Source organism: Hemiscyllium ocellatum, chromosome 25, assembly GCF_020745735.1.
Source record: "Hemiscyllium ocellatum isolate sHemOce1 chromosome 25, sHemOce1.pat.X.cur, whole genome shotgun sequence".
NCBI lineage: Eukaryota > Metazoa > Chordata > Chondrichthyes > Orectolobiformes > Hemiscylliidae > Hemiscyllium > Hemiscyllium ocellatum.
The window spans coordinates 1108757-1135537 of NC_083425.1; the positions used below are offsets into that span (position 1 = coordinate 1108757).

The 26781-nt window shown below is 45.2% G+C and overlaps 1 protein-coding gene across 2 annotated transcripts in view; it reads left to right on the forward strand.

Moving 5' to 3' along the window:
* The window catches only part of trim25 (tripartite motif containing 25), a 37983-nt gene extending 11480 nt beyond the window's left edge, over positions 1 to 26503 (forward strand). Inside the window, exons 4-11 of one of the 2 annotated variants that reach the window (XM_060844650.1) lie at positions 1484 to 1658; positions 9477 to 9527; positions 12955 to 13047; positions 13675 to 13743; positions 14357 to 14449; positions 19907 to 19975; positions 20439 to 20492; positions 21190 to 26503. In XM_060844650.1, coding sequence (XP_060700633.1) covers positions 1484 to 1658; positions 9477 to 9527; positions 12955 to 13047; positions 13675 to 13743; positions 14357 to 14449; positions 19907 to 19975; positions 20439 to 20492; positions 21190 to 21713 — 1128 coding nt within the window. In that variant the 3' untranslated portion in view covers positions 21714 to 26503. The remainder of the gene's footprint in view (positions 1 to 1483; positions 1659 to 9476; positions 9528 to 12954; positions 13048 to 13674; positions 13744 to 14356; positions 14450 to 19906; positions 19976 to 20438; positions 20493 to 21189) is intronic. The other variant, XM_060844651.1, reaches the window with a different exon arrangement.
* The last annotated feature ends 278 nt before the right edge of the window (positions 26504 to 26781 follow it).

Sequence of the window (26781 nt, forward strand, 5' to 3'; positions counted from 1 at the left end):
GCAATGTGGACCATCAACAAGGTGCAATGCAGGAACCACCAAGGCTCCTTAGACAGCACCTTCTAAACTCACAACCACTTCCATCTAGAACAACATGGACAGCAGATACATAGGAGTGCTATCACCTACATGTTCCCCTCTACTGTGAACTGCCTCAGCAAAAGGCTTGACATTTAACATTGTCAGTCTGCAAATGTTTTGAACTAATTCCTGGGATGAGAATTGTCCTATTAGGTATGATTACCTAGACTGGACCTACATTCTGTAGTTTGGAAGAATGGAAGGTGATGTAATTCAAGCAAAGGATGGCATGGTTGCTCAGTGGTTAGCACTGCTGCCTCACAGCACCAGGTTCAATTCCCGCCTCAGGCGACTCTCTGTGTGGAGTTTGCACATTCTCCTTGTCTGCGTGGGTTTCCTCCGGGTGCTCCGGTTTCCTCCCACAGTCCAAAGATGTGCAGGTTAGGTGAATTGGCCATGCTAAATTGCCCGTAGTATTAGGTGCATTAGTCAGAGGGAATTGGGTCAGAGTAGGTTGCTCTTCAGAGGGTCGGTGTGGACTAGTTGGGCCAAAGGGCCTGTTTCCACACTGTAGGGAATATAATCTAAAAATCTAATCTAATCAAACAAACTTCTTTGAGGGCTTGATAGGGTAGTTGGGAGGATGTTTCTCTCTGGCTGGCAGTTGAGATCATGCAAACAAAGTCGCAGGCTAAGTGATAGGTCACCTAGTTCTGAAATGAGGGATTTTTTATTTAAATTACTTACAGTTTGAAAACAGGCCCCTTCAGCCCAACAAGTCCACACCAATCCTCCAAAGAGCAACCTACCCAGACCCATTCCTCTACATTTACCCCTTACCTAACACCATGGGCAATTTAGCATGGCCAATTCACCTAACCTGCACAATTTTGGACTGTGGAAGGAAACTGGAGCACCCAGAGGAAACCCACACAGACACGGGGAGAATGTGCAAACGCCACACAGACAGTTGCCTGAGGCTGGAATTGAGCCCGGCTCTCTGGCGCTGTGAGGCAGCAGTGCTAACCACTGTGCCACCGTGGATTTCTTCATGGAGATGGTGAATCTTTGGGATTTTCTATCTGAGGGCCATGGAGGCTCAGACACTGAGGAGATACAGGACTTTACTTACTAGATTTCTCTGTATTGTAAACAGCTTAGGGAAATGTTGAATAAGAAACAATGACAGGAGTAGGCTGTCTTGGCCCCTTCAGCCTGCTCCACCATTCATTACAATCAATGCTGATTCAGCATTCCTCATCTCCACTTTCCTGGCCTGGCTCCATATCCCTCAATTCCCCGACTGAAGTAGATGAGCTAGGATCAAATTGAATGATGGAGTGGGCTGAATGGCCCTTTTTTGAATGTTGGAGATGAGTTCCTATTTTCAGAATATGATCAGTTGTCTTCTGATTTAGTGGTGAGTTCTGTGTTCAAGATTAATGCTGGTGTTTGTTTTCAGAACATTGCTGAACTGCCTGCAATCTCGTTGAAAGCTTGCACACCCCCCAGTCCTGTTGAAGTGAATGTCAGGAAAGTGGAGCTTGTTCAAAAAGTGGTTTCTGAATTGAAGCAGGTTCTGGTTCGGGAGTTGAAAGCTCCACTGCAGCAGAGAATCAATCAAGTGGATCGGGCCGGTGAGTGGAAACATACCAGATTTAGATCAGTTTCATGTGCACCATCTTTTCTGGCAGCTGCTGCTCCTTACAGCGGTGTCAGCAAATGCTTACTGCATGGAGGAGGTCGTCTAACCCATCAGATCGTCTCCCTCCCATCCCCACTTCTCTGCTCTTTTCCTGTCACCCCACACTGTTGGGTGGCGAGGGGAACGTTCAAATGGGATTGGTGAGACCACAGTTGTGAAATGTAGGAACAACAAGCCCCAAGAATTCTGGATACCTAGGAGTATTTGGGACTACATAACAAGGAAAAAAAGAGGCTTTTAGACGATACAAAGGGAGAAGATCAAGTGGCTCTTGCGGAGAATACCAAGTGTGCAGGGATCTTGAAGCTATTAGGAGACCTAGGAAGGGGCATGTTGAAATGTTGCTGAGCAAGATTGAGCAGAATCCCAGCGTGGACCCGATGCATTGAAGAACCTTTTTCTGTGCTGTAGACCTCTAACTCTCAGGCTGCATGTGCAAGAAAGGAAAGTATGAGAACCAGAAGAAAGTAGTGAAAGAACTTTGTATTATAAATAAAGAAATACAGAAATAAAGGTAAAGTTAACGTAACAGTCCTTACTAGTATTAAGTAGGAAAGTAAAGGAATAAAGGTTATCAAATCTGCAGAGGTTTTCCAGCACTTTCTGTTTTTGCTTCTCATTTTATCCAATTTCTTTTCATAACTGAAGCTCTCATTCCATGCAATATCCCGGCAAATCAGCTCTGCCCCTGCTCCAGTTGAATCTCATCCCTCCTACAATGTGGATTCCAGAATTATGCAAAATACTCTAGCTGTGGCCTAACCAACTTTTTATGTAGCTCCAACGTCACTTCCCTGCTCCTTAATTCTGTGCTTTGGCCAGTAAAGGCAAACATATCATATGTCTCCTTAACCACTATCTCTACCTGCCCTATTCCTTTCAGGGTCAGGGGATATGCACACCAAGGTCCCTCTGAGTCCTCATGCTTCCCAGGGTCCTTTCCCCCCCCCCCCCCCCCCCCTTTCATGTATATCCCTTACCTTGCTTGTCATTCCCAAGTGCATTTGAATATAGAACAGTTGAATGTGATGCCAAATTAAACTAATGCCATCTGTCTGCCTTTGGTCCATATCCCTGCATTCCTTGCATATTCATGCACCTATCTAAAAGTCCCTGAAATACTCCTATTGTATCTGTCTCCACTATCCCCCCCGGCAGTGTGTTCCAGACTCCTACCACTGTGTAAAAAATTTGCCCCTCCCATCTCATTTGAACCCCCTCCACCTTAAAAGCATGCCCCCTAGTTTTAGACATTTCAGTTTCTGGTGGTGAAAGGATTGATGTCAGAATCTATCTGTGCATCTCATAATTTTATAGACTTCTATCAAATCTCCCCTCAGTCTCCACTGCTCCAAAGAAAACAACCAGAGTTTTTCTAGCCTCTCCTTAGAGCTCATCCCTCTAATCCAGGTAGTGTCCTGATAAACCTTTTCTCTTCTGCACTTTCTCCAAAGCCTCCACATCCTTCCTGTAATGTGGTGACCAGAATTGAATGTAGCATCTGCAGACCTCACTTTTTACTTGAAGATTTTAACCTACTGCGAATCCTCTTACAAGGATGCCTTCCTTGAAGAAGCTCTCTTCCTCCCTCTACAAAGATTTCAGTGAGTCTCTCTCTCTCACTGCACCCCCCAGGTCATCTCCTCTGCACACGTCCAGCCACGTTCTCAAACAGACCCGCTACCACAGCCACATCTCCTTCCTCAGCACCTGCCTCCTCTTCCTGACCTCGCCGCCCCCACCCCACTCCGGCCTATCACCCTCACCTTGACCTCCTTCCACCTATCACATCTCCATCGCCCCTCCCCCAAGTCCCTCCTCCCTACCTTTTATATAGCCTGCCTGGCACCCTCTCCTCATTCCTGATGAAGGGCTCTGGCCCGAAACGTCGAATTTCCTGTTCTTTGGATGCTGCCTGACCTGCTGTGCTTCAACCAGCAACACATTTATCAGCTGTAGTACTCTAATGCCTAACAGCAGTTAAAAAGCTGCAACATGTCATGCTGACTCTCGTACTCAATTCCCTGACTGATAAAGGCAAGCATGCCATAAGCTGCCTTTACCACCCTATCAATTTGTGTGGCTGCCTTCAGGGAGCTATGGACTTGAACCCCAAGATCCCATTGTACATCAAAGCTGTTCAGGGTCCTGCTGTTAACTGTACACTTTGCCTTAATATTTGATCTCCCAAAGTGCAGCACCTCACACTTACCCAGATTAAGCTCCATCTCCCATTTCTCCACCCATATCTGCAATTGTTCTATATCCCCCGTATCCTTTTGACAACTTCCTACACTATCCACAGCTCCACTGATCTTTGTATTGTGTGGAAATTATTAACTCACCCATCTACATTTTCTTCCAAGTTATTTATATATATTTCAAACAGAAAAGATCCCAGTACGGATCCCTACTAATCGCAGACCTCCAGCCTGAAAAACACACTTCCAGCACTACCCTCTGTCTTTTATGAGCAAGCCAATTCTAAATCCACCCAACCAAGTCACCATGGATCCTATGCATATTAATCTTCTGGATGAGCCTACCATGAGGGACCTTGTCGAAAGCCTTATTAAAATCTATGTAGACAACAGCCACTGCTCTATCCTAATTGATCACCTTTGTCACCTCACAATTCAATCATTTTAATAAGACATGAGCTGCCCTGCCATGTTGACCATCCTTTATTAGGCTATGCTTTTCCAAATGCACATAAGTCATTTCCCTAAGAATTTTCTCCAGTAGCTTCACAGCCACTGATGTGAGACTCACTGGTTTATAGTTTCCTGAATTATCCATATGTTTCTTCTTGAGTACAGGAACAGCATTAGCTACTCGCCAGTCCTCTGGGACCTCTCTGGTGGCTAGCGAGGGGACAAAAATCTCGGTATAGGCCCCAGCAATCTCCCCTCTTGTTCCTCTCAATAACAGAGGGCAGATCCCATCGAGCCCTGGAGACTTCTTATCTCTCTCTTTTCCGGATTGTGTCAGCCTGTCTTTATCATCTTGTACTCTAAGGTTATCCATCTCCTCATTATTTACCAACCCACCACTTTTTCATACTGTCTTTTTACTGATCCTTCAGTATTCACATCTGGATTGGTTATATAAACCACAACCAGCGAGACCGATCCCTGTAGAACCCAACTGGACACATTTTCAGTCACACACACACCATCATCCTGTGCTTTCTACCACTCAGCCAATTCTGTATCTCACTTGCCAAATTTCCTTGAATTCCAAGGACTCTACATTGGCTATCAGTCTCCCATGTGGGACCTTATCGAAAGCCTTGCTAAAGTCTAAGTAGGCAATGTTGAATGCCCTCATCGACACACCTAGTCACCCCTTTGAGAAATTCTGAGTTGGCCAGACATGACCTTCCCTTAACGAAACCAGTCTCTTCATAATTAAGTCCTGCCCCTCCAAATGCAGATTTAATTCTTGTCCTCAGAATTGTTTCCAGTAGTTTCCCTATTACTGAGGTCATACTGACTGGCCTATGGCTTCCTGGTTTATTCTTTGCTCCCTTCTTGAATAACGATCCCACACTAGTTGTCTTCCAGTTCTCTGGCATATCCCCTGTGGCTAGAGAGGAATTGAGTATTATTGCCAGTGCCCCTGCTATTTCCTCCCTTGCCTCACTCGATAGCTTGGGATACATTTCATCTGGCCCTGGAGATTTATCTACTTTTAAATCTGAGACCACTCAGAATTTCCCCTCGACTCTAATTTCTTCAATTGTATCACAGTCCTTCTCCCTGATTTCTATACCCATGTCATCCCTTTTACTAGTGAACACAGACACAAAGTATTTATTTAGAACCCTACCTACATCCTCTGGCTCCATATGCAAATTCCCACTGAGCTCCTTAAGTTTCCTAGTTATCGTATATCCTCCTTTATTTAATTATAAAATAACAAAGGAATTCCTTTTATTTTACCTGCCATTATTCTTTCATCGCCCATTTTGCTCCTCTAATTTCCTGTCTAAGTTTCCCCTCACACATTCTGAACTTCTCTCAGGCCTCTGCTGTTTTGAGCCCTTGTTATCTGCCAGAAGCCTTCCTTTTTGTCTTTCTCCAATCCCATGTATCCGTCAATATCCAGGGTTCACAGGACTTGATGATCCTGCCTTTTTAATTATTGGAACATGCTGACCCTGGACTCTCCCTATTTTCCCCTTAAATGGGTCCCAGTTTTCTGACACATTTACCTGAAAGTGTCAGCTGCCAGTCCATTCTGGCCAATTCCTATCTGATTTTATTAAAAACCCCAGCTTTCCTCTCATTGAGAATTTTGATTTCAGGCCCATTCTTGTCCTTTCCCAGGACAGTCTGGAAACCAATGGAGTTACGATCGCTGCCTGCAAAATGCTTCCCTTTGATCCTCCAAACCCTCGGCCAGCTGCACTGCCTAAGATTAAATCCCAGTTCATCCCCTCTCTCCTCGGGCTTTCTACAGACTGGCTGCAAAATCTCTTCTGGATACAGTTTAAGAATTCCGTTCCCTCTAAAACCTTTCACATTATGACTACCCCAGTTAATGCCGGGGAAGTTGAAATCACCCACTCTCCCTTCCCTTTAGTTTTATTTCACTGAACTTTGCCTGTATATCTGCTCTTGTGTTTGTAAAGTTTGTGAAGGTTTGTCGCTTAGGTTGAGGTTTAGGGTGTAGGTTTGCTCGCTGAGCTGTAGGTTTGATATCCAGACGTTTCATTACCTGGCTAGGTAACATCATCAGTGGTGACCTCCAAGTGAAGCGAAGCTGTTGTCTCCTGCTTTCTATTTATATCTTTCTCCTGGATGGGGTTCCTGGGGTTTGTGGTGATGTCATTTCCTATTCAGGAAACTCCCCCCCCCCCCCCCCCCCCCCCCCCCCCCAACCCCCTGCCATGCCATGGCCATGTTTTAGTGATAGCAATAACTTCATATTCCCATGGTTTAATGTGTTCCCTTAACTCGTCACCTTGACTATCAGATGACCAGTAGTAAAATAAATCCCATCTGACCTTTGCCAAGCTCCCTTGTGCCGTAACTGGGCTATAGTTTTTATGCTGCCATGACTGACTAGCTGTCTCTTCTAATTTTGGCCATAGCCCTCCCCTGCTGAACTCTCTCTTTGTATTGTAACTCCTCCGCTGACAAGTTAGTTTAAATGTTCCCCATCAGCACGAGCAAAGCAGCTCTGCAAGAATGCGGATTCCATTCCAGTTCAGTTGCAACCCGTATGCGTTGTACAGATTCTGCTGTCTACAGAAGTCATCTCAACTTCCCTGAAATCTAAAACCTTGCATTTTGCACAATTTCTGTAGCTACGTGTTCATCCAACCTATTTCTGTACTCACTAGTACATAGCACCAGAAGGAATCCTTTGGGGTCCTCTTCTTTAATCTACTTCCTAGCTCCCTAACTTCTGCATGCTGGACTTCATCCCTCTTTTCTACCGATGTTATTATTAACAAATGGATCTCTGTTGTTTATCCTTGCCCTTCACAATGCCACACAGCCATTCATTGCCATCCCTGACCTAGCACAGGGGAGGCAGTTTGCATCCTGCAGCTGCATGTCCCCATTACAACGGAATCCCCTCCCACAATAACCCTCCTGTTCTTTTTTATCCCCGCTTGTGCAGCTCATCTTCCCGAACAGTATCCAAAACGGTTTGTGTTCGAAAGGGAGATGACCACAGGGGGCCCCTGCACTATCTCTAAGAATGAGATGGTGGAGTACCGGGAAGTGCATGGTGAAATAGGGCTGAGTCAGCACGGCTTCATCAAGGGGAGCTCATGTCTGACAAATCTATTGGAATTCTTTGAGGTGGTAATCAGCAAGTTAGACAAAGGCGAGCCAGTGGACGTGATCTATTTGGATTTCCAAAAAGCCTTTCACAAGGTTTCACACAGGAGGCTGTTAAATACGATAAGAGCCTGTGGTGTTAGGGGCCAGGTACTGACATGGATCGAGGAATGGCTGACTGGCAGAAGGCAGAGCAAAAGGATAAAGGAGTCCTTTCAGGATGGCAACTGGTGACTAGTGGAGCTCTGCAGGGGTCACTGTTGGGACCACAGCTATTCATTTTATACATTAATAATCTGGGTGAAAGAACTGAGGGTTTTGTTGGTAAGTTTGCAGATGACACAAAGGTGGAGGGACAGGTAGGTGTTGAGGAAGTGGGGAGATTGCAGAAGGACTAAGAGTGGGCAAAGAAGTGGCAGATGGAATACAATGTGGGAAAGTGAGAGGGTATGCACTTTGGTCAGAATAATAGAGACATAGGCCCAGTTTCTAAATGGGAAAGGATTCAGAAATCTGAAACAAAGGGATTTGGGAGTCCGAGTTCAGGATTCTCTTCAGGTAAACATGCAGGTTTCAGTGGGCAGTTCGGAAGACAAATGCAATCACAGCAAGAGGAATAGAATACAAGAGCAGGGATAGCATTTCCTGATGAAGAGCTCCAGCCTGACACGTTGATTTTCCTGCTCCTCTGATGCTGCCTGACCTGCTGTGCTTTTCCAGCACCACACTAATCTTGTCTGTGATCTCCAGCAGCTGCAGTCCTCACTTTCACCTACAAGACCAGGAACGTGCTGCTGAGACTGTATGAGGCTCTGGTCAGAACACATTTAGAATATTGAGTAGTCTGGTCCAGTATCTAAGGAGAGATGTACCGGCCTTGGGGGAGGTTCAAAGGTGGTGTACAAGAATGATCCCAGTGACTATGGGCTTGTGATAAGAGACGCGGCTGAGGACTCTGGGTCTGATCACTGAGGTGAGAAGGATGAGGGAGGATCTACGTGAAACTTGAAGAATAGGAGAGGTCTGGATAGTGATCAGCACAGAATTTTCTCACATTAGGAGTGATGAGATTCTGTGAAGGAGCGACACTTTCGAACTGAGATAAGGAAGGATTGCTTCAGCCAGAGGGTGGGGAATCTTTAGGACTCCTTTTGGAACAGGAAGCTGTGGAGGCCAGGTCAAGGTTTTGATTAGTAAGATCAAAGTTTACAGGAAGAAGGCAGAAGTTATAAAACACATCGGGCATGATCAAAAGGTGGAGGAGACTTAATGGGCCGAATGGCCTAATTCTGCTCCTTTATCTTGTAGACATTGGATGAGTGATTTGAAGGGGAGCTTGCAGGAGGTGGTGATCTGTGTATCTGCTGCCCTTGTTCTTCTAGATAGAAGGAGTCATGGGTTTGGAAGATCCTGTCCAAGGATCTTTTGTGAATTTGATGTGATAGCACTGGAGGTGATGCAGGGGAGACTGACCAGGGTGGTCCCTGGGCCGGAGAGTTTATGAAGAGAGATTGGACAGTCTGGGAGTTGTTTTCCTTAGAGCAAAATAAATTGAGAGGGGACTTGATGAAATGTATAAAATTGAGGCACAGGTAGGGTAGACAGGAAGAAAAATGACCCCTTAATTGAGGGATCAAAGATAAGGCAAAGGTGGTTTGGAGGAGATGTGAGGGCAAGCCTTTTCACCCAGAGGGTGGTGGGTATCTGGTACTCACTGTAAGGTTGGTAGAGGCAGAAACCCTCAGCACACTCGAGAAGCATTTAAATAAGCACTTGTGATGTCATGGCTGGGCTAGTGCTGGCAATAGGCAGTAGAATAGTTAGGTCATTGGTTTTGACAGGTGTGGACATGTTGAACTGTTGCTTGTGCTGTAGCCCTGTTGAAGATAGAAAGCCTCCATAGTATGTCAATGTTTTGGGCAATATTAATACTTTGTCTTCTTACACCACAGAGAAAACAAAGCTGAAAGCATTGGCCAATCCAGACCAGATGATGGACACAAGTAAGTGATATTCACTACAACCCTCACTGGAATACACAGCTATACCCCACACAATGTTAGTTAGTCGCTAGCTTAACAGTCTGGCGATAATACCATGGGGTCAGAGCCCCCCAAAACTCCCTTAGAATGGGGACATTGAAGAGTTATAGAATCCCTATAGTGTAGAAAGAGGCCATTCAGTCCATTGACCCTTTAAAGACCTTCCCACCCAGACTCACCCCGACACAGTCCCTGTAACTCCACATTTACCATGGCGAATCCACTCTAACCTGCTCATTCCTGGACAGTATGGAACCCTGCCAGATCAATGTCTAGACATCTCTGGGTTAGAGAGTGTGTGGAATTCCGCTAGGCCTCCTACTCCTAAGCACTGTCCCAGTGACGTTGAATAAGGCTGAGACTAGATATGCATTTAAGAGGAGGAGAGGGAAGGTGAATAGGGTGAGCGAGAGAGATCAGGGCTAGGTGGATTAGACATAGTAAATTTTGGGGCTATGGGGATAGCATTGGGAGCTACGTTTGGATGGGATGCTCGTCCGAGGTTCAATATGGATCCAATGGACTGAATGGCCTATTTCTATACTGGATTCTATGGTTCTATAATTTCTCCCCTCTCAAAGGGGACGCAGTTACCCTATTGGTATTATCTGTAAATTCTGGTGTAACAGAGTTTAATTTCTCCACACCTCAGAGAAAATTGAATCTATTGTCATGTGTACCAAGGCACAGTGAACAGCTTTGTCTTGTGAGCAATACAGGCAGGTCACAGTGAAGTAGCACAGATAGGTAAACAGCAGCAAAAACTGAAACACAGGGACAGGTGAATGTTAAGCGTTTGAGAGTCCATTCAGTATTCTAACAACAGTGGGGTAGAAACGGTTTCGAAACCGGCTGGTGTGTGTGTTCAGGCTTCTGTACCTTCTCCCCGATGGTAGAGGTTGTAGAAAAACATTGCCAGGGTGGGATGGATCTTTAAGAATGCTGGTGGCCTTTCCTTGACAGCGGGCCTGGTAGGTGGATTCTATAGATGGGAGGTTGGCCTTTGTGATTGTCCGGGCTGAGTTCCCCACTCTCTGTAACCGTCTCCGATCTTGAATGGAACAGTTACTATACCAGGTAGTGAAACATCCAGACAGAATGCTCTCGGTGGCACACCTATAAACGTTGGTAAGGGTATTCACCGTCATGACAAATTTCCTCAGCTGCCTGAGGAAGAAGAGACGTTGTTGGGCCTTTGTAACCAGTGCGTCCACATGTAGAGTCCAAGAAAGCTTGTTGTGGATGACCACTCCCAGGAGTTTGACACTCTCCACTCGTTCCACCTCTCTGCTGTTAATGTGTAGGGGGCATGAGTAACATCCCACTGAAAGTCAATAAACCAAAGTGAAGCATCAAACAACCCAGACCAAGGGCCAGCTGCAGACCAGCTACGGGAGGAAAGTACCAGGCACCACATTCTAACATTGTGATATACCCCAGCCCCCTCTCTAACATTCTGATAATCCCGAATCCCCTCTCTCTAAGATTGCAGTGTACCCTGCACCTCTCGCTGTAAAGTAATTCTATGCTATGATGTTTGAGAAAATCAGTTTGGCTAAGGTAGTGATGAGAAGAGTTCATTGTGTGTGTGTGTGTGTGTGTGTGTGTGTGTGTGGGACAGTTTCCTAGAGCAATATCCCTTGGTTCCAACCAGGGATCAGCATATTTTGGATATGGTAGTTTGTAAAGGGGCATGTTTAATAATTGATCGGATTGTAAAAGATCCCCTTGAACAGTAATTGTAATCTGAGAATTTGAAATTCACTTTGAGGGTGAGAAACTTGGGTCAGAAACAACTGCAGTAAACTTCTAATTCTGAGTGTGTCAGGCTCAATGGACTGGGAAAGGAGTTTCCCAGGAAATGATGCCAGATACACAATGAAGAAATAATCCTTATGAGGAAGAAGGACATTAGAAAGGAAGTGAACTGATCATGGTCAATCAAGAAAATTAAGGATCGCAGTAAATTGGAAGAAAAGCATATAATGTGCCAAATGTTTGTGGTAAATGAGAGGAATGAAAATGTTTTAAAAACTAATAAAATTAAGAGGGAGTTAACTGGAGGGTTAATCTGGTTAACTGGAGGGTTAATCTAGCAAGTACTATAAAAATGGACAGCAAGTGCTTCAAGTATGTAAAAAGGAATAGGGAGGCCAAAGTGAACGCATGCCCTTTAGAGAACAAGGGTGGGGAAAGCAGGACATTGCATAGCAACTGAAATAATTTGCATCAGTCTTCATGGTGGATAACACTAATTGCACTCCAAAATATTGAATACTTACGTTGGGTAATGCATGCTAACTATCACAAGAGAGAAAAGCACTAGGGGAAGTAATGGAGCTAAAGGCTGATCATCACCTGGACCTGATGGGATGCAAGCTGGAATATTGAAGGAAATAGTTACAGCGATAGTGAATGCACTGGTGGGAATCTTCCAAGAATCCTTACATTCTGGAAAAGTCAGAGGAGTACAAGAGTCCCAGTCCAATCCCTTATTCAGAACGGGTAGGAGACTACAAGCAGTTAACTAAAAGCCAGTTAGCTTAACATTTGTTACTGGGTGTATGTTAGTGTCTGGTATAAAGGATGGAATAGCAGAGCATTTAGGAATACATAATATGATCAAACAGAGTCAACGTGACTTTCTGAAGACGAAATCATGCCTGAGAAATGTATTACAGTTCTTTCAGGATGTGGGAAGCAGGGAAGTTATATGTTAGGATTTCTGTGGAGTTACAGAAGGTGAGTTGAGGCTGTCACTAAATATGTTCAGGACTGAGTCAGCTAGGTGTTTTTTTAAATCAAGTGAATAAAAGATGATCAGGAAAAGAATAAAAGGGGAGCTGGCAATGTATCAAATCAGCCATGATCCCATTGAATGGGGAAACAGCCTTGATGGACGCAATGGCATAATTCTGCACCTGTGACTTCAGGCTGGACCAAGGTTTATTGTATGCCCTTAATTGCCCTTGATATGGTCAGGGTGAGCTGTCTCCTTGAACTTCTGAAGTCCAAATGTTGGAGGAATATCCCCAGTATTGTTAGGGAAGGAGTAACCAAAACATTGGTATTAAAGGCAATGATCGCTGAAGGTAGTGGGCAGGATGCCAGACAATTGGCTGCTTTGTCCTGATGTGTGAGCGTCTTGAGTGTTGTTCAAGCTGTGCCCATCCCGGCAAATAGAGAGTATCCCTGTCTTGTGCCTTGTAACTGGTGGACAGAGTTTGGGAAGTTAGGAGTCATTCATCACACAGACTGTAGGCCCTGGGCCCTTGCAGCAAGTCTTTCTCTGGGCTAGTCAGTAATAAAGCCCAGAATGGTGATCGTGGATGATACAGTGATGATAATGTCTGCCATATGATTCTAATGTTTCCTTTACATTCTTTAGGTTCCCCTTCAGATCCATTGGAGCCACCATCTGTAAATGAGTCCAAATCATTTCAAACAGCTAACCCTCCTGAGGGCAAGCAAGCTAGAAAGAGTGAGTGAGGGGAAACGTCACTGCGAGATTGGCAGAATGGGAGCGCTGTCTCCCTGCACCTCTTCGTGTTGTAGAGAAGGAGCATTCCTGTGTTATACAGGGTGGGGTGTGATTTATGTAAAGGGTGTGCTCAGCTCTGAGTGCACAGTGAAACTCCACACCTCAGGTTGAAGGTGTCACTGGCCGCACCAGCATTTATTGCCCATCCCTAATTGCCCTGAGGGGGTTTCCCTCCCTGAAAGACATTAGTAAACCAGATGGGTTTTCCAACAATCAACAACAGTAATGAATTCAAATTCCAGTATCCACGTGGCAAGATTTCGACCCAGCCCTACACCGGGGGATTGCCAGATTAATAATCTAGCTATAATAACACTTGGCCAGCACCCCTTAGAGAAATGAAATATGGCAGGGTTTCGGATCAGTGTCGAGAGATCTCTGGGTTAAAGAGGAGAGCGATCAGCCAGGCCTCCTGCTCCTGAGCACAATCCCAGTGACGTTGGGTAAGGCTGAGACTAGGTACACAATTATGAGGAGGGAAAGTGAAAAGGGTGATGGGAGAAGAGCTGGTGTCAAAGGGCATGTGACAATCCATTCTAGAGTTTAATTTCTCTTCACACCTTACAGAGAAAACCAAGGCTAAAGCATCAAACAGTCCAGACCAGGAGCCATCTGCAGGCCAGCCAAATGAAGAAAGTAAGTGACCGACACTAACTTGCTCTCCGTAACGTAGTGATGTGTCCTCCTACCCCTTGCTGTGATGCTAATGGGTGTTCCCCTGCTTGCAGGGACACTGCTACATGTCATCTCCCCCGTGACGCTGGGATGAGGGGCGTCAGGAATTTGCAGAGGGTGACGTTCCCATGTATCTGCTGCCCTTACCATCCTCTGTAGTAGGAACGGTGCTGTCTAAGGATCTTTGAAATTCTTCAGTACCTCTTGTAGATGGTACACACTGCTGCTACAGAGTTTCACTGGGGGGGGGGGGGGGGGGGGGAAGGGAGGTGTTTTTGGATGTGATGCCATTTCAATCAAGTGGCTTCTCTGTCCTGGATGGTGTTGAGCTTCTTACGTGTTGTTGGAGCTGCCCCCATCCAGGGCAAGTGGGGAATATTCCATCACCCTCCTGACTTGTGCCTTGGACATAGTGAATAGGCTTTGGGGAGTTTAGGAGGCACTTGCTACAGAAACTCTCAACTCTTGGCTTTCTCTGGGCTGGTCAGTAATAAAGCCCAGAATGGTGATTGTGGATGATACAGTGATGGTAATGTCTGTCATATGATTCTAATGTTTCCTTTACATTCTATAGGTTCCCCTTCGGATCCATTGGAGCCACCATCTGCAAATGAGCCCAAATCATTTCAAACAGCTAACCCTCCCGAGGGCAAGCAAGCTAGAAAGAGTAAGTGAGGAGAAACGTCACTGCGAGATTGGCAGAATGGGAGCACTGTCTCCCTGCACCTCTTCGTGTTGTGGTGGTGAAGGCACATCCCCATGTTGATATGAGCAGCTGATGTGAGGTGGGGTTAAAGGGGTAAACCAGCAAGGGCTGCTGCTAACAGCGTGGAAGGAAGCTGTTCGGCCCCACTGGGTCCAGGCCAAGCACCTCGCCACTCTCACTTCGTTTTCCCAACAGTTGTGATGGCCAAAGGTTGTCTCATCCTATCAAAATTCCGAACATTTATTTCTCCTTTTCCAACACAACTTTGAATCTTTCTTACAGTCATTACCATCAGAATGCTGACCTGATGCCACTTCTGCCACTTGCTTGCTCTTGTTCACTAAAATTCAGTCTAGTGCCATAATCCGTGTGGTTGCACTCTCTAAGTGCTGGCATTCCTGGACAACGCTGCTCCGAGGTTGTTCATATGGAGCTGCTCCAAAGTTCCACTTCCAAAGGTCATTGCCTCATATGGACCTTGGAAGTCCGCACAAAGGAAAACAACACTTTCTGGGCACGTTTTCAGAATTTCACCACCTCCAAGTTTCTCCCATTTAATATCAGGAAAGTTGAAATCCCCAGCTGTTTGTTTATTTATTTATGCACTTCCCTGAGATTTACCTATGTATCTCCCTTCTGTAGCTGCCTCCCTGTTTGTGGATCTGTTGTATGCCCCCAGCAAGATGATTGCTCCCTCCTTGTTTTAATTCTATCCATATGACCTCAGTTCAGGGGCTTTACATGGTATCATTTTTTTGTGCAGTAATTGACTTTTTCATAAACATCATGAACCATCTCCATTTTTCCACCCTTCCCTGTCTTGCCTGAAGGTTCTAGACTCTGGAATGTTGACCTGGTCCAGATCTGCCCCTTCCTCCCTTAACCATGTCTCTGATAGCAATGATAGCACATTCCCATGTGTAAACAGCAACTGAAACTCAACTGCCTTACTCGATACTCCTTACATTAAAACAAATACAGTACAGCCATGCTGAACTCCCTCATGCCTGGACTTTGAGCTCTGCCTGTGTGTCACCTCGATTCTGTTCCACTCCATTACCCCATTCCCCTGCAAAGTGAAGTGAAATTCCCACCAACAGCACGTGCAACTTCCAGCCTGACAGACCCATTGCTGTACCAGCAGCTGTCAAACCTAGACTGCCAGGACCATCTCCCATTTCCCACATACTGCAGGTTGTAAACCTATCCTACCTGAGCTTCATCAAACTTAATGTAACTTTACCCCGAATAGGAAATTTCATTCTTTTCAACAGAATCTTCAAAACCCTTAAGCAGAGTCACAGGCGATTACAGCACAGAGCATAACAGCATAATACAGGCCCTTCGGCCCTCAATGTTGTGTTGACCTTTTATCCTGCCCAAGCACAGCAACCTTACAGGAAATTAGTGAAACAGATATGGTTTATTTTTGATGAATTAGTCAACATTGAGCCATAAACTCCTTTGATTTGTACACTCTTTCCCTTACCCCAAGGGTGATGACCTGTCATTCTTAATCCCCACCATCCCTGCACAGATACAGACTGCAGAGAAGGTTGGAGATGAAGCAGCTGAAGATGGTTGGTTGTGCCCAGGATATTCCCCTGAGGAACTCCTGCAGATGAAATGACAGGCCTCCAACAGCCATAACCACCTTCCTATGTTGTAGGCATGACATTGATGTCAAGGGCTGTCACTCTCACCTCACCTCTGGGATTCTCCTCAGTTGTCCATGTTTGAACCAAGGCTGTAATGACATCAGGAACTGAGTGGTTTGGTGAGGAGGAGGTTGAGTATGTTTTTCCCTCCTTGTTGGTTCCCTCACCACCACCACCTGCAGACCCAGCCTTGCAGCTTTGTCCTTTTGGACCAAACCAGCCTGAGCCACTCTTGATGGTGGATTTTGAAATCCCACCCCCCAATCCAGGGTACAGTTTGTCCCCTTGCCACCCTCAGTGCTTCCTCTAGCATCCTGGTAAATCTCCTCTGCACCCTCTCTAAAACTTGCGCATCTTTCCTATAATGAAGCGACCAGAACTGAACACTATTCCAACACGCCAACATGGACCCCAAGATCCCTCTGTTCCTCCACACTGCCAAGATTCCTGTCTTTAACCCTATATTCTACATTCAAATTTGACCTTACAAAGTGATTGACTTCACACTTTTCCAAGTTGAACTCCATCTGCCACTTACCAGCCCAGTTCTGCATCCTGGCAATGTCTTGTTGCAACTTACAACAGCCCTCCACACTATCCACAATTCCTCCAACCTTCATGTCATCGGCAAACCTACTAATCCACCCTTCAACTTCCTCATCCAAGTCATTTATAAAAATAATAAAGGGCAGAAGTCTTAGAATGGATCTCTGTGGTACACCACTTATCACCAAGCTCCAGGCTGAATACTTTCCATCCATTACCACTACGGGCCAGCCAATTCTGCATCCGGACAGCTAGATCTCCCTGTATCCCATGCCTCCTTACTTTCTGAATGAGTCTACCATGGGGAACCTTATCAAACACCTTGCTGAAATTCATGTACACCACTGCTCTACCTTCATCAATGTGTTTTGTCACATTCTCAAAGAATTCATTAAGGTTTATGAAGCACGACCTGAACCCCTCAAAGCCATGCTGACTATCTCGAAGCAAATTATGGGTTTCCGAGAAATCATTAATCTTGTGTCTCTGAATTCTCTCCAATGAATCCATTCCTGATGAAGGGCCTTTGCCCGAAATGTCAATCTTCCTGCTCCTCTGATGCTGCCTGACCTGTGCTTTTCCAGCACCACACCCTTGACTATATCCTGACTGGCCGAGGGGATTTATCTATACTGATGTTTTTCAAAGTTTCCAGCACATCCTCCTTCCTAACATCAACCTGTTCCAGCATATTGGTCTGTTTCACACTGTCCTCAAATGTCAAGATCCCTCTCAGTAGTGAATACTGAAGCAACGTATTCATTTAAGGCCCTCCAATACTTACTCTAACTCCAGGCACAAGTTCCCTCCACTATCCCTGATCGGCCCAACCCTCACTCTGGCCATCCTCTGGTTCCTCAAAAGTGTAAAACACCTTAATCCTACCACTAAAGCTTTTTCATGCCCCCTTCTAGTTCTCCTAAGTCTATTCTTCAGTTCCTTCCTGACTACCTTGAAACCCCCTCAAGTCCTTTATTGGTCACTTAATGAGTATGGGAGTAGGGAGGTCATGTTGCAGCTGTACAGGATGTTGGTTCGGCAACGTTTAGAATACTGAGAGACATCGAAAGGATGTTGTGAAACTTGAAAGGATTCAGAAAAGAGTTAAAGGATGTTGCCAGGGTTGGAGGGTTTGAGCTACAGGGAGAGGCTGAACAGGCTGGGGCTGTTTTCCCTGGAGCGTCAGAGCTGAGGGGTGACCTTATAAAGGTTTACAAAATCATGATTTGGAGCTGCTATGTTGGACTGGGTTGGGCTGAAAATGTGTTGCTGGAAAAGCGCAGCAGGTCAGGCAGCATCCAAGGAGCAGGAGGATCGACGTTTCGGGCATGAGCCCTGCTTCAGGACTGGGGTGGGGTGTACAAAGTTAAAAAACACCAGGTTATAGTCCAACAGGTTTAATTGTAAGCACTAGCTTTCAGAGCGCCGCTCCTTCATCAGGTGGTTGTGGAGGGCTCAATTGTAACACAGAATTTATAGCAAAAATTTAGAGTGATGTAACTGGAATTACATTGAAAAATACCTTGATTGTTTGTTGAGTCTTTCATCTGTTCAAATACCGTGATCGTTTCACTGCTTTCATGTGTAGATCACAAAACTCGTTTTAAAAGAAGTTACATTCTCAGGTTAACTGTAACAATTGGTGATAGCTAGACAGTATGTTGAAGGTGTTAGCCCTGTGTGTTCTCTGTCTATGCCATAATATTTAGGCTGATTCTAATGTAAAAAGTGAGATAACAGAGTCTTACATGAGTGTATGCAGTTTTTGAGCAAAGTACAATGTAACTCTGCAAGTACAAATTCACCCCACAAGTGTATATGTATATGTGTGCGTGTATCTGCCTGGGTTGGGGGGTTGTGAGTGTGTGTGTGTGTGTGTGTGTATTTGTGTGTCTGCCTGGGTTGGGTGTGTGTGTGTGTGTGTGTCTGGGTTGGGGGGTTGTGAGTGTAGAGTGTCTTAAGTCTGTGAGGGGGTGCATGTGGGAGTGTGTGTCTGTAAGGGTGAGTGAGTGTGTCTGTGTATAAGTGTTTTTGTGTGTACGTAGTGTTTGTGTGTGTGCGTATAGTGAAATGGTGGTCACCTGTAGTGTGACATGTCACTCTGCAGGTGACCACCATTGCACTATACACACCCAGACACTCCACCTACAGACACAGACACACTCACATGCATCCTCTCACAGACTTAGACCAATCTACACTCATGCGCACACACATATATACTCTCTATAGGTAGAGCTGATGGTAGTTGACTTTTCCCTAAAATAGGGAATTTCAAGACTAGGGAGCACATTTCTAAGGTGAGAGAAGAGAGATTTTCAAAAGACATGAGGCAATTTTTTTAAAGAGTGGTTTGTGTGTGGAATGACCTTCCTGAGGAAATGGTGGATGTGGGTACATTTACAACGTTTAAAAGGCATTTGGATAAGGAGATGAATAGGAAAGGGTTGGTATGGTATGGGCCAGGAGCAGGCAGGTGGCACTGCTTTAGTTTGGAACAAAGGCTCTGTTTCCATGCTGTATGACTCTGAGGAGCAATAGGGTAAATAGACAAGGTCTTTTCCCTAGGGTTGTGGAGTCCAGAACTAGAGGGCATAGGCTTAAGGTGAGAGGGGAAAGATATAAAAGGGACCTGAGGGGCAGTATTTTCACACACAGGGTGGTACGTGTATGGAATGAGCTGCCAGAGGAAGTGGTGGAGGCTGGTACAATTGCAACATTTAAAAGGCATTTGGATGGGTATATGAATAGGAAGGGTTTGGAGGGATATGAGCCGGGTGGACTAGATTATTTCTGGTCAGCAAGGACAAGTTGGACTGAAGGGTCTGTTCCCTTGCTGTGTGTTTCTGACTCTGAACTTGAAATCCTTACAGTTCCTTACAGCTTTAAAGTGAACAAAACACTGGATCCAATCCCTCTCATTCAGTTCACACTTTGACACTGATTATATTTTCATCAGCCTTTTCAAACTCTGGGCTGGGGTTGGGCTGGGGTTTGGATCTCTCCCACCGAGTGTTGCTCTTGTTTATTGTACTGTTATTCCTGTGTGTGACAGACAGAGATGGGAAACCAGCTCAGGTTCCTGATCACTATCTCATGGTATTGAGTAAAGGTGAGTGACTCTGGTGGATAAGGTAATTGGGGAGAAAAATAGTATAAAGTGATCCATTGTAGCCCATTCCAGATGTTAATGATTTCTCATCAAACTCCACAGAGACAGCCAAGACTAAAGCATCAAACAGTCAAAAGCATGGTTCAGGTGCGGTGCAGCCAGAGGAGTACAGTAAGTGATGGATATAGCACTCTCTCTGACAACCCCCACGGGCCGCTACGCTGCTGGTTTACTGATGGATTGAAAGGGGGACAGTGCTGCCTTTGTTAATGGTGCAATCGGATGTTGTATATCTGCTGGGAGTGTGTCTGATGTCTCATCTTTCCAGATGTCATGTGCTGGGGTTCTGACGCTGAAGTGTGTGCTGTGCTTTTGCTGGTCAAAGCCTTCCTCACAGAGCATGGTTTTATCAGATTAATCTGTTCCCCACGTCTCACCCATGTGTGCAGTGTTACACTGTGAACCATCCCATGTGTGCTGATACTGTGTGAAGCTCAATGGTGTGTTTGTGATTACGTTAACAGAATCTGCCCAAGTTTTTAAATCCATCAGTCTGTTTGAGTTGTTTCACTTTTCTGGGTTGTAACTACACAAATGTGAGAGAGTAAAATGTATCTGTGTTTCTCCCCCACAGAGAAACTGTATAATGTTGCTACGTTACCGCTGACTCGTTCTGACTTGCTGCAGTGTGAGTGTCATCCAGAACAATCTCTCTCTCTCTCCTTCCCCCTTCCTCCTTATCCACTTCTCCCTAAACCCAACCTCCTTCAGCTGCTTCCCAATGACCTCCCCTCGGTGGGACAGTTAGTGGCAGGGTTTAGTGAGGGCGGGAGGCTGCAGTGGGTGGACTGCCCCAGTCACATGGCCAGCTTCATTGTGACTGTGGGTTTGAGGCAGTGCTTTGCAGTTCCCATATCTGTCCATTTCTTGGATTCTGATCATTGTGACCCAGACGTGTTGTTTCTCCTTCATCCACAGAACGTGGACATCTCTGGCTGGGTGGTCATTGTATTGCCCATTCCGAATTGCTCAGAGGCAACCATGTTGTGGGTTTGGAGTCACATCTAGGCCAGACTGGATAAGGACGGCAGATTTCCCTCTGTAAAGGATGTGAATGAATCTGACTGGGTTTCCAAAAATTGACAACGGTTTTGTGATTATCACTAAACTCTTAATTCCAGATTTTTATTGAATGCAATTCCGTTGTACTGAATGCAAACTCCACCATCTGGTGTGATGGGATCCAAACCCAAGTCCCCACTATCTGGGTATCTGGATTAACTTTCCAGTGTAATACCACGAGACCGTTGCCTGCAGTGTAACTCTCCCTGTTCCACAGCAATGACTGTATTGAATGATGAGGATTTGTTCTGATTTTTCTGCAGATAAATCGAAAATCACCTTTGATCACCGGACTGCGCACAAGAAGCTGCTCGTGCGTAATGATTACACCCACCTGAGTGTGGCTGACCAGTTACAGCCCTACCCTGACCATCCTGGGAGGTTTGTCAGCTGTGTGCAGGTCCTCGGGCTGCAGAGTTTCTCAAGCGGCTGCCATTACTGGGAGGTGGACAATGAGGGCAGCAATTTCTGGGCAATTGGGCTTGCTTATGTTGGCCTGGAAAGGCAAGGGAGTAGGAGTCGTCTAGGAAGGGGCCCACTGAGCTGGTGCTTGGAGAGTTTTGGCCAGAAGCTGTCTGTTTGGCACAGAGGCCAGGAAGCTATCCTGCATGTCTCTCAGCCCAGAATCATAGGAATCCATCTCAACTATAACCAAGGGATTGTGGCCTTTTATTCGGTCACTGACTCTATGAGGCTGTTTTATTACGAAGTAGGGTTTCAAGGCCGGGTTTTTCCTGCTTTCTGGCTGGGCAACATTGGCACCACCCTCTCCCTGGTTCAGTTCTAAATGTTTCTGCTTTGTGTGGCTCTGGATTACTCCAGCAGCCCATCCTCACCAGTTAGATTTCCACTTTTAAGATATAGTATGGAGAAAATGATAATCCAACAATAATGGCCTGGTCACATCTGACGGGGAAACAACAACAAAATGTGAAGTTTTGATTGGAATGTGGAGAGGCCCATTCACTCTGATAGACTACCTCTTATTCCCTCTCAACAGATGCTGCCTGACTGCTGCACTTTTCCAGCATTGTGGTTTTTATTTGATTTCTAGCATCCCATACTGTTTTATTTCGACTTTATCGGTAATGCATTTGCGAATTGCATAGAGTTGTATTGGAGTGACAGCTCACTTTGTGGCTTTGACCCCAGTCTGAGTACATCCTCATTTGGAGATGAGCTCTTAGCCATGTCTGAGGCCAAACCTCATTCACACAATTATTGGACAAGTCTGTCAGGGTTTCAAGTGAGGGGTAGCCTTATTGCAGCTTATACATCCCGGAGGGAATTGGCTGACAGTGTATTTGCTCTTGTGGGAGAAATTAGAATATAGAGAGTGTTTAAAAATGAGGGGTTAGTGTGTAAGGCAAAAGTAAGAAATCTTTTGAGGGTCATGTATCTTTGGAGTTGCCCTCCTCAGAGAAAAGGCTGGGTCATTGAAGCTATTTATAGCAGTGTTGGATGGGTTTTCACAGTGGAGTCTAGGCTCACGTAGAGTTGAGACCACAATCAGAATGGTACAGCAGGCTAGAGGGGTTGAACGACCTAGATTAGATTACTTACAGTGTGGAAACAGGCCCTTCGGCCCAACAAGTCCACACCGACCCACCGAAGCGCAACTCACCCATACCCCTACATTTACCCCTTACCTAACACTACGGGCAATTTAGCATGGCCAATTCACCTGACCCGCACATCTTTGGACTGTGGGAGGAAACCGGAGCACCCGGAGGAAACCCACGCAGACACGGGGAGAACGTGCAAACTCCACACAGTCAGTAGCCTGAGTCGGGAATTGAACCCGGGTCTCTGGTGCTGTGAGGCAGCAGTGCTAACCACTGTACCACCGTGCTGCCACTCCTATTCCTCCTATGAGGTTAAGTGAGGATAGTTGTTGGACCCTCCGACATCAGAGCAGTCTGTGTCCATTTGCAGCAACACCTGGACAATATCCAAAACATTTTCCAAATCTCTCTGAATGTTTGGCAGTGGGAATTCTGAGTGGTTGTAAATCTTCATGGCGGTCAGGGCCTGAAGACTATGCTCAGGGTGTAGAGTGTGTGGAGCTGCTAGGCTAGAGATCAGGGGCATTGCTCTCATGATATCAAACAGTCAGAGGAAAGCTGTGATGTTGGAGTTACTGCCTTTCAATGATGTGGTGTAAGGGAACAATTCATATTTTCCATTCCACTTCTGCAGGGCTTTGATCCTGGAGTAGTGTGTGCAGTTTTGGTCTGCTTATGTCAGGGAAGTTGTTATTGCCATGGAGGGAGCGCTGTGAATATTCACCAGGTCTTGTTCCTGGGAGAGCAGCATCGTCCTGTCAAGGGAGAGTGACCGACTGGCTCTGTATTCTCCTCATTTGAAGAATGTGAAGTGATCGCATTGAAACCTACAGAATAATTAAAGGAATAGCGAGGGTAGAAGCAAGTAAGAGAATTCCCGTGGTTTGGGAGTCTCAAACCAGGGCCACAATTTAAAAATCACAGGAATATCACTTGGGTGCAGAATGAAAAGTCGTATTAAAGGTGGAATTCTCTACCCCACAGGGCTGTGGAGGTTCTGTCTTTGAGTATGTTTAAAGGTAGAGTTTGACAGGTTTCTGATTCCCAGTGGTTTATAGGACTGTGGGGATGACCTGAGTAAAAGGCATTCAAGTGTTCAAACTGCCATGCTCAGATAGCGCCCGCTCCACAATTCAATGTGCTGAATAACCACCTCCTTTTTATGATCACCTGTCCGGCACAAGTCCATAACTTACTCTTGCTAAATAAAACATAAACATTCCAGCACCGGCCTGTGGAACCAATCTGAAACCCATCTAACCTACACCATTCCATTCTCATCCATATGTTTATCCAATGACCATTTAAATGCCCTTAAAGTTGGCGAGTCTACTACTGTTGTAGGCAGTGCGTTCCACACCCCTACTACGCTGAATAAAGAAACTACCTCTGACATCTGTCCTATATCTATCACTCCTCAATTTAAAGCTACGTCCCCTCATACTAGCCATCACCATCCAAAGAAAAAGGCTCTCCCTGTCCACCCTATCTAACCCTCTGATTATCTTATATATCTCAATTAAGTCACCTCTTGACCTTCTTCCCTTTAATGAAAACAGTCTCAAGTCCCTCAGCCTTTCCTCATAAGACCTTCCCTCCATACCAGGCAACATCCTAGTAAATCTCCTCTGAACCCTTTCCAAAGCTTCCACATCCTTCCTATAATGCAGTGACCAGAACTGTACACAATACTCCAGGTGCAGCCGCACCAGAGCTTTGTACAGCTGCAGCATGACCTTGTGGCTCCAAAACTCAATCCCTCCCCCAATAAAAGCTAACACATACCATATGTTAAATCTTAAATCTGCAATTAATTATCCAGGCTGTATTAACCCATATGATACCCAGGAGTTCATCACCTTGACTATTTTGCACAATCTACTGCTATTTTTGTGCCAATCAATGTAGGCGTGGTTACTTAGTGCTAGTTACAGCAATGCCTAGTTAGCTCTGGTTTGGTTGCAGTCTGCTGGTTATGGCTGTGCCTAGTGATGGATGGACTGGTTCCCTGTGCTAATTATTCTGGTATCAGATTCTAGTCACATTGATTATGCCTGGTTGTGTCATTTACTCGAGCTAATTACACAACTATTTGTTATCAGTGCCTATTCCTGGTTATGTTGGTGGTGTGCACCATTTATTGGTGTCACATGATGTTAATCTTGGAATTATAAATGATGATGCACCAGACTGGGGTAGAGAGTAGAGGAGGAGGACCTGAAGCCAATTATAAGGGGGCATTAATAAACTTAATAAAAAGGGCTCACTTCCATGGTAGTTTGTGCCATTGGAGAGGGTGCACATGGTATCCATCAGTGTTCTCGATGCCTTCAAAGGAGCACCTCAAGGGTACAGTGCTTATCTCCCCCATGGCCCAGTTTTGATTTAATTCCCCACAACTTCATGTGTATACATGTGTGCGCACACACACACACACACACACACCTTTGACTGTTAATTCTGATTTGCTTGTAGATATTTAATTAGCACCACAGCTGGTTACTGCTGGTGGGCACTAGGGTTAAAGTAGTCTGTGATCGCTGTGTGGATGGAAAGAAATACATTGAAGTTCAACACTGAAATGGAAGGAAATATATTCAGGCAAAACTGGTTGCATATTGATTTTAAGGATAAGAATATGAGAGTGTTGTATCCAGACTAAATTCCAAAGTACAAAATATGCTAATCACAGTGACAATAGTTTAGTAAGGTCATAAAACTGTATTTCCAGTTGGAAAGTCTGATGATTGCACTGCACTAAACTTGGCTTGAACCTTGGTCAGACCACACTTGTATTATTGTGTGAGTAGTAGCTACCATTGTATCTACTTGAGTCTTTAAAATGATGAAATGTTTTGACGGATACTGAAATAACTCTTCCTTGTTTGGTAGGGGGAGGAGAGCAGAACTAGAAGCAGTTGATATAAGAGACTTCCCAAAAAATCCAGTCAGGGATTTGGAAGAAACCTGTTCCCTGTACAGTGGGGAGAAGGTGAAACTCTGCTGCCATAGAACTGGAATGAAATAATGTATTGAAGGGGAACCTAGAAGGGGCAGTGAACAGTGTTCCAGTGATAGGCTCAGATGCGGAAGTGTGGCAGGTTTGACTGGAGCAGACACATGTGCGTGGACCTGAGTGGACATGTTGTGTGTTGTGTATTCTACTGAACTATTCCAGTGCCTATTATAATATTGCCCATTGCCACTTTCACCAGCTGCTTGTGCTTGCTCCCTTGCCCAGTGTTGAAACATTGTTTATTTTGAATCCAGTGTGGTTGTGTAGGTTTCCATGCTTTTGAGTTCCAGCTCTCTCCTTCATCACCCAGCTCTTGAGCAGAATCACCATCACTTTAAAATGCAGACATTTGTTTCAGAACTTAAATCTTTGAAAATATAATTCATTTTATCGATTACTTGGGGGGGGTGTCTTATTACTCAAACTCTTTTCAGAATAAGATAGCCACTTGTGGAATTGTTTCTGCAGCTAAGAAACTAGCAAAAGGGGAGTTATTGAAATATTCTGGCTTCATTTAAACCACAGTTTGTTCAACTTCTCATCTTATGTATTACAGAAATACTCATTACTATTCAAGTATCTCAATGTCTTCAAGCATTATACAGCTGGAGGCATTTCTACAAATGTTGTAAAGGTTATCTGGAATATTCAAGGGGTAAATTCCTGTCCCGTGCCCAGCAATGCATGCTCGGTCCTGGGCAGTGTGACCTAATCATGTAACACGGGAAAAGTTGAAGTCATCCATTTTTGTCCGAGAGGACTCAGGTGATCCCAAGCTCCTCAGTAGAAATCAAGTGTTTGTTAACTATGACTAATGCTAAAGAATGATGATATTTGCAACTGGTTGGAGTGAGTGATTGAAGCCGTTACTTGGGTTGTGCCTGGGGAAAGGGTAATTTACTGATTGTGATGAATAATAATTGGAGAAACAGATTTTCATGGATGGACTGCAATTATTTTTATACTGAAAAATCATGAAATAAATATTCCAAAGTAGAGTGTGAGAATCCTTTCTGCGTCTTCAGGGTGCTGGTGCAGAGGAGGGTCTTTGAGTTCAAGTACACTAAGTCTGCCTTCAAGAGAAAGGAACATGACAATTTGTAAGAAGTGCTGTGAAGTGGAAAATGAATGATAGGCAATAAACTGGGCTGGGAGCAAAAGTACGCTGTGGGGCCTATGTTCATTCTGTCATCAGATCATTTTGCTGGGGTATGTGTCCCACACGCACTGACTCTGTGCAGTGGGACCCAAAACACACACACACACACACACAG